Source organism: Ranitomeya imitator, chromosome 3 (genome assembly GCF_032444005.1).
Source record: "Ranitomeya imitator isolate aRanImi1 chromosome 3, aRanImi1.pri, whole genome shotgun sequence".
In the NCBI taxonomy this organism is placed as follows: domain Eukaryota; kingdom Metazoa; phylum Chordata; class Amphibia; order Anura; family Dendrobatidae; genus Ranitomeya; species Ranitomeya imitator.
The window spans coordinates 775,018,023-775,032,124 of record NC_091284.1 but is presented as its reverse complement, the minus strand read 5'-3'; the positions used below and the strand labels follow the sequence as shown (position 1 = coordinate 775,032,124).

At 43.8% G+C, this 14,102-nt stretch overlaps 1 protein-coding gene across 1 annotated transcript in view; it reads right to left on the bottom strand.

Moving 5' to 3' along the window:
• Window positions 1–3,495: 3,495 nt before the first annotated feature.
• POGLUT3 (protein O-glucosyltransferase 3) overlaps window positions 3,496–14,102 on the bottom strand; it is a 32,957-nt gene continuing 22,350 nt past the window's right edge. The window contains exons 5-8 of the mRNA XM_069759081.1: window positions 12,173–12,369; window positions 8,748–8,942; window positions 6,535–6,639; window positions 3,496–4,079 (exon numbers count right to left, since the gene is read on the bottom strand). Coding sequence (XP_069615182.1) covers window positions 3,951–4,079; window positions 6,535–6,639; window positions 8,748–8,942; window positions 12,173–12,369 — 626 coding nt within the window. The 3' untranslated portion in view covers window positions 3,496–3,950. The remainder of the gene's footprint in view (window positions 4,080–6,534; window positions 6,640–8,747; window positions 8,943–12,172; window positions 12,370–14,102) is intronic.

The following is a 14,102-nucleotide window of genomic DNA, read 5'->3' as shown; positions in this document are numbered from 1 at the left end:
TCCTCTTACATTCACCCCCCAGTGCCCTGTCCCCCTCCCCACCTCAGCCCCTACATTACCCCATCCTCTCACATTCACCCCCCCAGTGCCCTGTCTCCCTCCCCCACAACACCCCATTCTTTCACATTCACCCACAGTGCCGTCTCCCTCCCCCACAACACCCCCATGCTTTCACATTCACCCCCCCCTGTGCCCTGTCTCCCTCCCCACAACACCCCCATCCTCTCACATTTACTCCCCAGTGACTATGACATGCCTATTGATCTAATACATTTTATGCCCACTTACGGATGAAGTTTGCAGCAGGACCAGGAAGTATCTGAGTGAAATTCAGGTGGGCACTAGTACCCAGCGTACCTGTCCTGAGCCAATCCAGCTTGCAGAGTGGAGAAAACTGCAGCCTGGGAGAAGCTCCTGAGGCCAGTCAGCACAATACAGTGCAGGAGAGAGATTCTGCAAGTGGCCACTGTGCTACCAGTGTGCAGTGCTGCCAGTGTGCAGTGCTGCCAGTGTGCAGTGCTACCAGTGTGCAGTGCTGCCAGTGTGCAGTGCTACCAGTGTGCAGTGCCGCCAGTGTGCAGTGCCGCCAGTGTGCAGTGCCGCCAGTGTGCAGTGCTACCAGTGTGCAGTGCTGCCAGTGTGCAGTGCTACCAGTGTGCAGTGCTACCAGTGTGAGGTGCTACCAGTGTGCGGTGCTGCCAGTGTGCGGTGCTGCCAGTGTGCAGTGCTGCCAGTGTGCAGTGCTACCAGTGTGAGGTGCTACCAGTGTGCGGTGCTACCAGTGTGCAGTGCTACCAGTGTGCGGTGCTGCCAGTGTGCAGTGCTGCCAGTGTGCAGTGCTACCAGTGTGCAGTGCCACCAGTGTGCAGTGCTACCAGTGTGCAGAGTCTCCGTCAGGCAGGGGAGAAGGCATTTTACTGCTCTCCTCCTGTGCTGTATTGTGCCTCATCACTGAAGTGGCAGTGCCGGCTCCCAGAGGGCCCCTTCTGTGACTTGTCACGATTATGGCAGCCTCAAGATGACAACATGACCCCATTCGCCGGCATAACACTACGACGTACGGGCTGCAGAGCGATCTTTGCCCCCATTAGCCCTAAGTACTGCACTAGTAGGTGGTGGAATGGAGGTGCTATGGGGAGCCCTGGCAGGTTAGTGACATTCTGGGCAGTGGCGCTGTACTGGTCCCGACTGATCGGCTTTCTCTTCTGTGGTGCAGAAGATTCCATATGTGCCCAAATAAACTCGCACCACCATGTTGCTACTCATGGGCCACAGTTATTGTCTTGGTCACAAGGCCTGCTCTGGTGAATAACCTCAGATGAGAAAGGACTCTGGGTAATATGGACGGGAGCAGGGATTATTGCGCCTCAGAATCTTAACAAACAATCTATAATTAACTGTATGTTATGCAACCAATCTTATGTAATAAATAGATCTCGGGCCGCCAAGGGCTGAAACTGAGTCACAAGACATATTTTTTTTTACTTTATCAAGGTGTGTCGCTCTTAGTGATAGAGGTGTGAGAATAGTATGTGCTACACAAACATTGTGTCCTGCAGGAGAACATCAAATGTGGCCTCATGGCCCTGACATTCGGTCACCGGCAAATATCATGCCCTAAAATGACTCCACAAAGAAAGGACTACCTATAGATTTCTATTAGACTCTTTGTTGCATAGGCCTCGTTCAAAATGGAGCTCGCCTCCCCGGAAGTAGTAAAGGGGTTGGGCACTTTATCTTTATTGTAACTAAAGGACATATTCATGTGTGGCATTCACTAACATATAAAGTATTACAGGTTATCCTTCTTCCTCACAGACTGACCACATTATGGAGGAGCATCTGACCAGACCTGTCCATCAGCCTCCTTCAATGGAAGCACTGTACGTGGAAATGCCGCTTTTCAATTGGAAGAGAGTTATAGACTGGTCTGGTCACATGTTCCTCCACCAGCAGCCATTTTGTGGGCAAGAGAACTGTGCGGTCTATGAAAAAAGATGAACTTATAAGTGGGGTGAACCTATAATGGTTGTATACATATAACACATTTGAAAAACCCCTTTAAAGGGTTTGTCCTAGCTTGGAGTACAAGTCTGCAGTCAGTTCATTTGTATTGAGTGAGACACATCTAGTCAGCATGTGACCACATGTATGTAAATTGCATACTTGCTGGGGTCATGTGCCCGCCCGCTCCCAGGGAATCCTGACAGTGTGCACCCTGCACACTGTGAGGATTCACAAGTCTGCAGTTTGATAGATTGAGTGCAGACTTGTACCCTAAGGCCTAAGTCTCTGTGGCAGAAATCCTAGACTGAGACCTCATTCAGACGTCCATTTTTCTTGTATATATTCTGTCCCAAGTTTTTTGCTTATAAAACATGTACCGTATTTTCCGGCGAATAAGACTTTTTAATCCCTGAAAATGGTCTCAAAAGTCGGGGGTCGTCTTATACGCCGGGTACGGCGTGTGCAGGGAGCGATCCTGGATGGTTCCCAGGGTCTGAAGGAGAGGAGACTCTCCTTCAGGCCCTGGGATCCATATTCATGTCAAAAATAAAGAATAAAAATAAAAAATATGGATATACTCACCCCTCCGCCGGACCCTGGCTCTCAGCGGTGCAAGCGTCTGCCTCCGTTCCTAAGAATGCAGTGAGTGAAGGACCGTTCGCGTGACCGTTCAGTCATCGAAGGTCCTTCGCTCACTGCATTCTTAGGAACGGAGGCAGACGCTTGCACCGCTGAGAGCCAGGGTCCGGCGGAGGGGTGAGTATATCCATATTTTTTATTTTTATTCTTTATTTTTTACATGAATATGGATCGGAGGGCCTGAAGGAGAGTCTCCTCTCCTCCAGACCCTGGGAACCACACGCCGTATAAGATGACTGGGCGTATAAGATGACCCCCGTCTTATACGGCGGGTATATCCCAAATTCCATATTTTATATGGAAAAGTTGGGGGTCGTCTTATACGCCCAGAAAATACGGTACTCATTATAGTCTATGGGGCTGTTCACGTGTCTGTTTTTGATTTGAAAAAATATATAAAAAATTGAAATTCGGCACACCCAAGTCAGATGCAAGAAAAAAATACGAACAATTTTATTGAGGTTTGGGTACATCCACTGATTGAACACTTGACGTTTCGGCCTCACAATTAGGCCTTCATCAGAAATTATCTTGGGTTCTTGAAGACCAGGGACAAAGGTCAGGTACACCTGAGCGGTGGAGTACTGGTATGACCAGTTAAGGTGCTGGGGATACGCACTACCGTGCCTCCTGGACCTTCACCGACCTGCCAGAAATTGGAGTGCCTTAAAAAAATATGAAAAAACTGATAAAAGTTTAGTTATTCTTTAATGGAATCTGCAGCGTTTGCTGTATGAAGTCTGAAAGAAGAATGGACATATTTGCATAAAATTGCTAACTCTCTGCAGGGATAATGTTATGGAGTACAGCAAATCCATCCAGTGAAACAACTGAGCGATAATGATAAAATAAAGAACATATAAATCATATTTTATTAAAAATTCATTACAAAACTGTAAATATACATTTGTTCATTTGCAGCATTGACAATACACAAAGTCACTATATCTTCATGATTACTTTGTGATGCATTTTTCCTTCCCTTTTAAACACGGAGTGTTTTACAAGATGTCGTGATGATGATCGGCAGTAAAACGTAGTCCGCGGTCCTATCAAACATGGCAGGAGCAGCTACGTATGTGTACCTGTATGCATCCCGCTGGATCAGGCTTCTGCAGGGCATTATAGCCCCTTTTCTGGAATATTAGACACGTCTGTAGGTATACGAGACTGGACTTCAGATAAAATAACAAAGGAATGATTGTGCTTGGCTGAAGGCAGCTGCTCTCCGGGAGCCCATAATGCCCATCACTGGCCATGTTAGTACATTATCACTTTTCCATCATTCAGTGCGACGCCGTAGACTATAACTCATCTTTACTCTCATTCTTCCTTCTGTGACAATTACAGGTGGTGGAGTTATCGTCTGGCTGAGGAACATGTTCCATCTTATCACGGATTTCAGGGCGGCCTATTTGGCGCTTAGCATATGTCTAAAGAAAATCAGATCTACAGTCAGTACATAAGCAAGACAAATAAAAAAAATCATCAAATCAACCAAAAAAATAAATAAATAAAAAGAATGCAGTGGAATGTAAATACCCCAAAACCTCTTGCAATTTTTTCCAGGTACCCCCTACGATCCCGAGAAACAGGTGGAATAAGACTTTCAGATTGGGAGTCAAGTAGAAAGATACAGTTCCACCAGCAAAGTTCCACAATGATCTCCTGACCTTTTCTTCCGGCAGGGAACATCATGTTACCACTGCAGAAAATCAACGGCCATTGATTATCTGTAGCATTCACGTCTGAACAATTGCTTTTCTGCCAGAATGATACTGGGTTACTACTGGTTGGCTACAGAGGGCACATGATTTTCTCCGCCAATAGAAGAAGCATGAAGACAGATGCAGTAGTGTGGTGGAACGGCAGCAGTCCGATAATTAAATAGGTTGTCCGCTACTTTAGCATTGATAATCTATCCTTAGGATAGGTCATCAATGTCTGATCGGGTGGGGTCCAACACCCAGCACCCCCGTTGATCAGCTGTGATTGGTGTCGGCAGCGCCTGCCACCAGTCGGAAGTACTCACCTGAGGAGCTGCTCCGTCTTCTGATAGTGTCCAGTACTTGGTACTACACATCAGCCTCCTATTGATTTGAATAGGAGGTAGATGTGTAGTACACAGCCCCGGCTACTATCAGAAGATGGAGCAGTTTCCCAAGTGAGTACTTGCGGCGGCTGCCAACACCTATAGCAGCTGATCAGTGGGGGTGCTGGGTGTCAGACCTCAACCGTCAGTCATTGAGTGTCATGGCCTGGTAGCAGGATATCCTAGGGGCTCCTTCCCTATCCCTCAAGCTAGGGTGTGCCCTAGTCTATTCTGCTCTTCCGATTACTTCTGATGGTGAAGATGCCAGGGCCACATGCCTTGCTGTGCTCCTATATAAGCCCTAATCTGTCCCCACCCCCACCCAGAGAAGTGGGGAGTAGTAGTGTATAAGAATACACCAGACAGACAAACAAGGGAAGACAGACAGGGATAAATGAAAATACCAATCATACAAATAAAAGAGAAATGAACGGAGGTATCAATTATGTGCTACTGAAATGGAATATCCTTAGCATAAAAACATTTATTAGAATAAAAAAGTCAACGCGTTTCGAGGTCACGCAGGACCTCTTCATCAGAACAAAAACACCTCTTCTTCTATTTTATTCCTGTGGCCGTCCTCTTGACCAGTATCTTTGCAGCAGCTGTTACATGCCATTTGTGTGGCCAATCAGCAACTCAGCAAGGTGAGTGTATCTCCCCTTTTTTCTGACACCCCATTGTCATCGGATAAGACCCTATTGTGCTTTTCTTTCCCAGTTTCTGTTCGTAAATCATACAAATATGCACTCAAAAACAACAGAGTGGAACACCGGGAAGTAAAGGGAGGAAAAACCGAAGGGAAAGCGGATATGCTCACAGACAAATCACCAAGCAACAGTCTTCTGAACAACATTCCAAACACCTCCTCAAACAACCAACACCTCCAACTCCAGAACCAGGCAGTATAAAACTAACACTGGCAATCCCTGAATGCCAGAGGCGAGTATATATAGCAGAGGGGAGTGGCCAACACTGAACAGCTCAGACCATCAAAACAGGAAAGCTTCATAAGCTTTTATCTGAACAGATTAACCCTTGCACTGCTAGCAAAGAAAAACCCGCACTATTTAATATAAAGGTGAAGTGATTCTAACCAGTGCAGGAGCACGTGAAATCGAACACTGCAGTCTTCTGGCCCTTCTCTGTCGCGGTATCCCAGTGACATTAATGACCTATCCATGGATTGGTCATAAATGCTAAAGCAGTGGACAACTTCTTTAACCTCTTTTAACGACTGCCAATACGCATTAAAACAACAGCCGTTAAGGGGCCTTATTCCCTCATTGCCATTTTAAAGTGGTGATCAGGAATAAGAGTATAGCGCCCCCCCCCCCCCACAGCGTTGGAAATTCTCTGGGATTTCAGCTACCAGGGGTAGCTGAGATCATGGAGAACACAGTCAGGGCCATTTTTTCCGGTCACATTCACATTTTTTTGTTATATTTTCGATATTTTCATAAATATATGCAAATCATATTGACCAAAATTTACCACTTACATGAAGTACAATATGTCACGAAAAATCAGTCTCAGAATCACTGGGATCCGTTGAAGCGTTCCAGAGTTAATACCGCATAAAGTGACACTAATAAGATTTAAAAATCTTGGCCGGTCATTAAGGTCAAAATTTGTTCCATCACTAAGGGGTTAAGTAGATGTTTGTTTTTTTTTATACTGTATATCATTATGAGCCCAGACAATCCCTTTCCAGATATATTTGTATTGATTATTTGCTGTGGTGATTTTAGATATAAATATATCGACCACATGTTGTTTCTTTTCACACTTCTTACCTGGAATACTTTATAATAGTAGCAGTATAGTCTGTGAGGTTGCAGCAGGTCCCTGGCGAGAGACTGACCTTCCTTGGCTATCTTCTTCATCTCGTCATCATTTTCCTTGAAAATTAATTAGTTTTTAGCTACTAAAATCAAGATCAGTACATGATATATAATCATAGGCTGATAGACCGTATTTTACAGGCTGAAAGGTAAAATCAATCAGCACCAAATGACTGTTCAAACCAAGCCCAGGTGCGCGCTGAAACCTTGCTGTTGGCAAACGGTTCTGCACTTTCCAAAGGTAGATGGAAAACAAGTAGGTAGGACGTTGCACTGAACTACTCGGCCACACCAAGAGTCACCGAGAGCATGTGCTTAGTTTGATAAGTCAGTTTATGCTGGCAGATTCCCTTTAAAGTGGGCGTTCAAATTATACCCAACCCACCGAATCCATATAATGGGTATGTTGGTGACCCAACAGCATACAGCTCTGGCAAAAATTAAGAGACCACTGCAAAATGTTCAGTTTGTCTGATTTTTCTCTTTATAGGTACTGTATATTTTTGAGTAAAATGTAAATTGTTCTTTTAGTCTATAAACTTCTGTCTCCGAATTTCCAAGCAATAAATTTTGTATTTTTTTTCCGAAAAGGAGAAATGGACAAAATTTTTTAAAAAACCCAGTGCTTTCAGACCTCAAATAATGCAAAGAAAGCAAGTTCATACTCATTTAGAAACAACAATACTAATGTTGTAACTCAGGAAGAGTTCAGAAATCAATATTTTGTGGAATAACCATGATTTTTAATCACAGCTTTCACGCGTCTTTGCATGCTTTCCACCTGTCTTTCACACTGCTTCTGGGACAAATATTAAGCAGTTCTTCTTTGTTTGATGGCTTGTGACGATCCATCATCCTCATGATTACATTCCAGAGGTTTTCAGTGGGGTTCAGGTCTGGAGATTGGGCTGCCCATGACAGGGATTTGATGTGGTGGTCTCTTAATTTTTGCCAGAGCTGTATATGTGCATGGACAAAAAAAGGGTTGGGCAGGTCCAATTTCTCTTTAGCAATGTGATCTAAAGGGTAAGGTTTCTCCTTGTGGAAAGTGGCATGCCAGTATGAGGAGACTTAAAGGCCTGGGATATTAAATATGCAAATTGTCTCGGAAGAGGACTTGAACTCTAGTATTGGATGTAATCATTATCGACCCTTTAACGAGCCGTGAAATATGACTTAGTATAAGGTGGCCCTAGAGTTCAAGAGTTCTTCCTCTCTGAAGCGACAATTTGCATCTTTTGCAATGAGCGTGCATGTTTATGGGGTGTTTATGGGAAATCTATGGGGGCCACGTGAGCATTTGGTTTTTGATGTTCTCCTCATGTCTAAGGATGAAGAACAGATGTTATTCATGGGAGGTTTTGGGGGGAGTTTTTTCTTTCTCCTTGTCGCCCCCCGCCTGTGAATGATTGGGGGATGGAAAGTGACAAATGCTCAAAGCTTATTTTTGGCTATTCTACATTTCCAAAATTCTTGGCCTCGAATCTGACCTTAACTTTAACCAGCACAACCTACCATACAATACGGCCTCCTATAGCAAAAAACATGGTCCTGATCCTGAATGTATATGACCTCCGATCGAAAACTTTGAACTGGTTTCTACTGGTTGTGAACTAATGGCAAGTGATAGATGTGATATTACAGGGGAAGACAGGAGACCTGAATAGACCTACAGTGACATGACATAAGGCTTCTTTCACACTAGCGTCGGAATCTCCCCGTCGCAGTGCGTCGGGGAGAGATTCCGACGCTAGCGTTTAACGCTTTGCACAATGGGTGCAGCGGATGCATTTTTCCGGCGCATCCGCTGCCCCATTGTGAGGTGCGGGGAGGTGGGGGCGGAGTTCCGGCCGCACATGCGCGGTCGGAGAAAGCGGTCCGTCGGGAAAAAAAAACGTTACATGTAGGGTTTTTTTTCCCCGACGGTCCGCCAAAGCACGACGCATTCGTCGCAAGACGGATGCGAAGTGTGCAAATCCGTCGCAAATGCGTCGCCAATAGAAGTCTATGGGGAAAAAACGCATCCTGCAAGCACTTTTGCAGGATGCGTTTTTTCTGCAAAACGACGCATTGTGACGGATTTACAAAAAACGCTAGTGTGAAAGTACCCTAAGCAGGCGCTAAGGACACGACAAAAAGGTAAAGAAGAAACTTTTCCTCCTTACCTTCGCCCACTTTATCTTGTCTAACAAATCCCCCAAGTGTCGTTTTATGGGGATGTAATGTTTCCCTGGTTTTAGGTTACTGTAGAAGTGCTCGTAATATTGGGACTCCTGCTTCAGGACCAGGCTGTCCCCCAACATGAGATACGGAAGCCTGTACGCAGCCACCGTCCCGTCCACGTTCACCTGGTATTTGTACTGTGAATAGCAAAAAAAAAAAAAACTACGTTGCTATCAAAACTCTTAATAAAAGGGAATAAAACAGAAAATATCAAACTTTTTTTTTTTTTCGTTTTACTTTTTATTAACAAGAGGCCTCTTTTCGCCATGGGCTGTATTTGGCTTTGCTCCACCGAATTATTCACTTGGCTGCTCCACCAGACACAGCCCATAAACGGCTCGGACTTTGGGGAGGACGAAGCTGAAGCAAAGAAAGGAGTAAACATAAAATAAAATATTTGCAATAATAACAGCGTAAACTTCTAATAAATCTCATAGATTGTAGCTTGCGAGCGCGACCCTCACTCTTTAACTCGTTTATTTTCTGTGTTTTTCTGTATTGTCTGTACAAGTCTCCTCTAAAATGTACATTGCTGTGGAATATGTTGGCGCTACATAAATAAAAATGATTGTTATTAATAAAATGTCTGAATCCCTAATTATGCACAAACACAGACATACAATGCTGCAGAGCGTGAATGATTTCAAGAACATTAGTGTTTATAAATATATGTTATCTTAATGTATTTTGAGCTTCCTCTATGTGATTAATTGTATTAAAAATCGATTAATTCTAGGTCGTTGATTTAATTATATTCAGGACGACTCAGGCTTCTGTCGTACAGACCAAGCACTAGGTGTTATTTATTATTTCTTAATACTCTTTGCATAAGAAACGGGGTTTAAAGGGATGGGCGTAGTTTGAGATGATTCAACATGTGGCAAAATTATGGCATGGAAAAATGGAAAAATGGCTTAGGGTGAGTTCACACACTGTAGATTTTGATGCAGAAATTTCTTCAACTGAAAAATCAGTTAATTCATCTGCAGAAAATATCTTCAGCAAGTAACATACCCATAAAGTAAGCCAACTAGTAAGGCGTTATCCGCCATGCTCGGGTGCTATCCGAGTGTCTTCGGCGTGCTCGAATAATATGTCCGAGTCCCTGCGGCTCCATGTCTCGCGGCTGCTCGACAACCCCAACACATGCAGGGATTGCCTAACAAACAGGCATACTAACGTATGCTTACTATTAGGCCGGCTTCACACTCAGCGTATGAAAATACGGTCCGTATATTACGGCCGTAATACGCTGAAAAGTCCCGAAAATAGTGGTCCGTAGCTCCTCCGTAGGCAGGGTGTGTCAGCGTTTTTTGCGCATGGCATCCTCCGTATGTAATCTGTATGGCAGCCGTACTGCGTGTTTTTATCGCAGGCTTGCAAAACCGACATACGCCTATACAAGGGATCCATGTGTTAAAAAAAAAAATATATATATATATATATATATATATATATATACACTGTCTCTCTCTCTCTCTATATATATATATATGTCAGGGAGACACATATATGTATATATATTATTACTTCATACAGCGCGAGATAGCAGAAAGCCGGCAATTCCTAAACCCGACATGATATGAGACATGGTTTACATACAGTAAACCATCTCATATCCCCATTTTTTTTGCATATTCCACACTACTAATGTCAGTAGTGTGTCTATGCAAAATTTGGCCGTTCTAGCTAGTAAAATAAGGGGTTAAATGGCGGAAAAAATTGGCGTGGGCTCCAGCTCCCCTTGCTCGAGATCATAAGAGGGCGCCCTCTGCTGGTTGTCCTCATATGAACTCGAGCCAGGGAGCTTTCTAGGAAAGTTCCCACGATCTAGGAACAGCCAGCAGAGGGCGCCTCACCGCAAATGAAGCTAAATATAGGTCATTGACCTATATTTAGCTTCATTCGCCGGGGTTTTGCAGAAATGAGCATCCTGCATTAGCGGAGCTCGTGTCTGCAAAATATTTTAACCCCTTCAGATGGATTTACATCGTTGGACGTGACAGATCCTCGGAAGGTATGGATATTGTTGGTTTATTTTTTTTTTTTTGTTACAGATCGAGGGTCTTCAGTGAGTGGATTGAGAGTAGAATAAATTAATACAACAGCCTTTGTGATTTTTTCAATAAATTAATTTTTAATAATGTGTGTGTGTTTTTTTTTTAACCCTTTACTAGTATTGGATTAATAATGGATAGGTGTCATAATTGACGCCTCTCCATTATTAATTAGGCTTAATGTCACCTTACAATAGCAAGGTGACATTAACCCTTCATTACCCCATATCCCACCGCTACACGGGAATGGGAAGAGAGTGGCCAAGTGCCAGAATAGGCGCATCTTCCAGATGTGCCTTTTCTGGGGTGGCTGGGGGCAGATGTTTTTAGCCGGGGGGGGGGGCAATAACCGTGGACCCTCTCCAGGCTATTAATATCTGCCCTCAGTCACTGGCTTTACTACTCTGGCGGAGAAAATTGTGCGGGAGCCCACGCCAATTTTTTCCACCATTTAGCCCCTTATTTTACTAGCTAGAACGGCCAAATTTTGCATATACACACTACTAACATTAGTAGTGTGGAATATGCAAAAAAAATGGGGATATGAGATGGTTTACTGTATGTAACCATGTCTCATATCATGTCGGGTTTAGGAAGGAGAAAGCAAAAGCCGGTAATTGAATTACCGGCTTTTCTCTCTAACAGCGCTGCGTATTCCTCGCAAGTCACACTGCTGGTCCGTGTGTAATCCGTATTTTTGGGGCTTCCATAGACTTTCATTGACGTTTTATTTGCGCAATACGGTGACAAACGCAGCATGCTGCGATTTTCTACGGCCGTAGAAAGACGTATAATACGGATCAGTTTAATACGGCAGATAGGAGCAGGGGCATAGAGAATAATTGTGCCGTATTTTTTGCGAGTTTTACGGACGTAGTTTCTGCGCTCTTACGTCCGTAAAACTCGCAAGTGTGAAGCCGGCCTTAGAATTCATGGGACATGGCTGTTTAAACTCACTTTCACCAACCATGATTGACAGCTCCTCAGTGTCCCTCCTCCCTGCTAAAAAAAAAAACAACTTCACCCATCAGGCAGGGTGGTTGGTGACCGATTACATTTGGACTCATGAGATCTCTCACTCTGTAGCTGTACTCATGAAATGCTCATAGGTTTTTCAGCCATTTTGACATGAATTTACAAAGTAAGTACACCAGCTCCATCAGGGCTAAGATAGCTATTTAATAATGTCTGCAGTTTGTATTGTCAAATCTGCTGACAGATCTACTTTAAGAAAAAAAAAATTATTAACCAGACTTAATAAATTCTGTGAACTCTAGATGTGGAACGTCACTTGGAAAAATAAAACTTACCTTAAAGAAATCGAAGAATCCAACGAGTGGCGCTTTTCCCAGCTGTTTCTCCATTTCTCGGAAGAAAAAGTAACCAGTGATACCCGCATCTAGCAACTCGGGATTCTTTTTAGACATCTGCACTAGCTGCAGACGCTCCTCTCGGCTGTCTCGCCCCCTGAAAAAGGCCTGTTCAGTTTTATTGTCCCACGAAGGACCTGAAAAAGAACAAAAAATGGAGGTTTTAATAATGTACACATTAATGATAACACTGCTTCACAAAGGGGTTCTCTGCTTTGGATCATCCCTACTTCTTAATAAGGTCCCGGACATTGATCCCAAAGTATCTTTCAGCTAGGACCCAGAGATCAGCTGTGATCTGGGGACAAACCTCACCGTCAGGGTTCAGTTTCCCTGCAGCGCCATCAGAGGTTGCATCAAAAGTTTGCAAAGATTGCGTTACATACTTTTTATTGATCCTGAAATTAAATGATGATTGCATTAACAGTTGTGCAGGTTTTACAGCTGAAATCTCCCAGTATTCCTTGCTGGATTAATGTCTGTACAGAGCTCTGGAGCTCAACACTCTGGGAAGGGTCCGCTTTCCAACAGGCATTGTACAGCTATTTACTAAGTTGTTAACAGTTGATATGTTTGTTAACAGCTTTCAATGATGATGTCACAGGTATACCGCGACAGAGAGGGACCAGAAGATCGCGACATCCAGTTACACAAATCCCCGAATGTATTAGATCTGTTTTCCCTTCCTATTAGTAGTGCAGGTTTTCTTTGCTCTGTTATTGCAAGGGTTAAATCAGTTATGTCTATCTCCTGGAGCTCTCCATCCTGAATTGTCTCAGCTGTTCTGTGTTGGTCACTCCCCTCTAGTATATATACTCACAACTTGCACTAGGGATTTGCTGGCGATAGTTACAACTTCCTGGTTTGGTGGTGAAGGAGAGTTCTGAATTAGTAGCAGTCGGTTGATGTAGTTTACAGGAGATATCTGTGTGGATTTGGTATTGAGTGCTTATCCTAATCCTCTCCCATTTAGTTTACCCCTCCTGCTGTTCCCTTGATTTCCACTCAGTTGTTTGGTGAGTGTATTTGTATGATTGTAGTTTTCTTCTATCCCTGTCTGTTTCCCCTGTCTGTCAGGTTTGTGTTATTCTTTACACTTCTGTTCCATATCTCCCTGGTTGGGGGAAGAAACAGATCAGGATATAGGAGCATATCAAAACACGAGACACCAGCATCTTCTCCATCAGGGGTAACCTGGTGTACAGGTATAGCCCAAGGTCCTCCAGCTTGAGGGACAAGGAATTGTCTTGGGAAATCCAGCTCCAGTATCCTGAAACATGACTAGCTCAATTGAAAAATACAGGATGTTAATGTAGATCAATACAAATTAAATCAGATTTGTTGCCAGACTTCACAATACAATACAAACTGAAAACTATAATAACCATGATACGTTTACTTTGGAAATCCATGGCAGAATGGTTGAATTATACTAAGAATAAAATGAGAAATTATGATTCCAGCTGAAAGCTCACGAGACCAAGTATCTTCAGTGTCCGTCCATCCAGCCTAACTGACAGCAGCTGGTAGTGAGCGGTATGAGATCTCACAGGTAGGAGGGACACTGAGGAGCTTTCAATCACGCTAGGTGATATTCAGCAGCAAGGTGGTAGCACACTGAGTTTTCAATAAGGCCAAGTGGGTGGAGTTTCAGCAGCAGCAAGGAGGAGGGACATTGAGAAACTGTCAATCAGGCTGGGTGAGCTGAGATTCAGCAGCAGAGAGGAGAATGGAGGAGATATTACTCAGGCTAGGCTAGATTGAATTTATAAACTTAATAATGATTTTACAGAGATTCTGTCATGGATTTGCAATGTGAATACACCACCTTATCAGGTGTAACAGATCTATTTCTCACTGTATGCAGTGC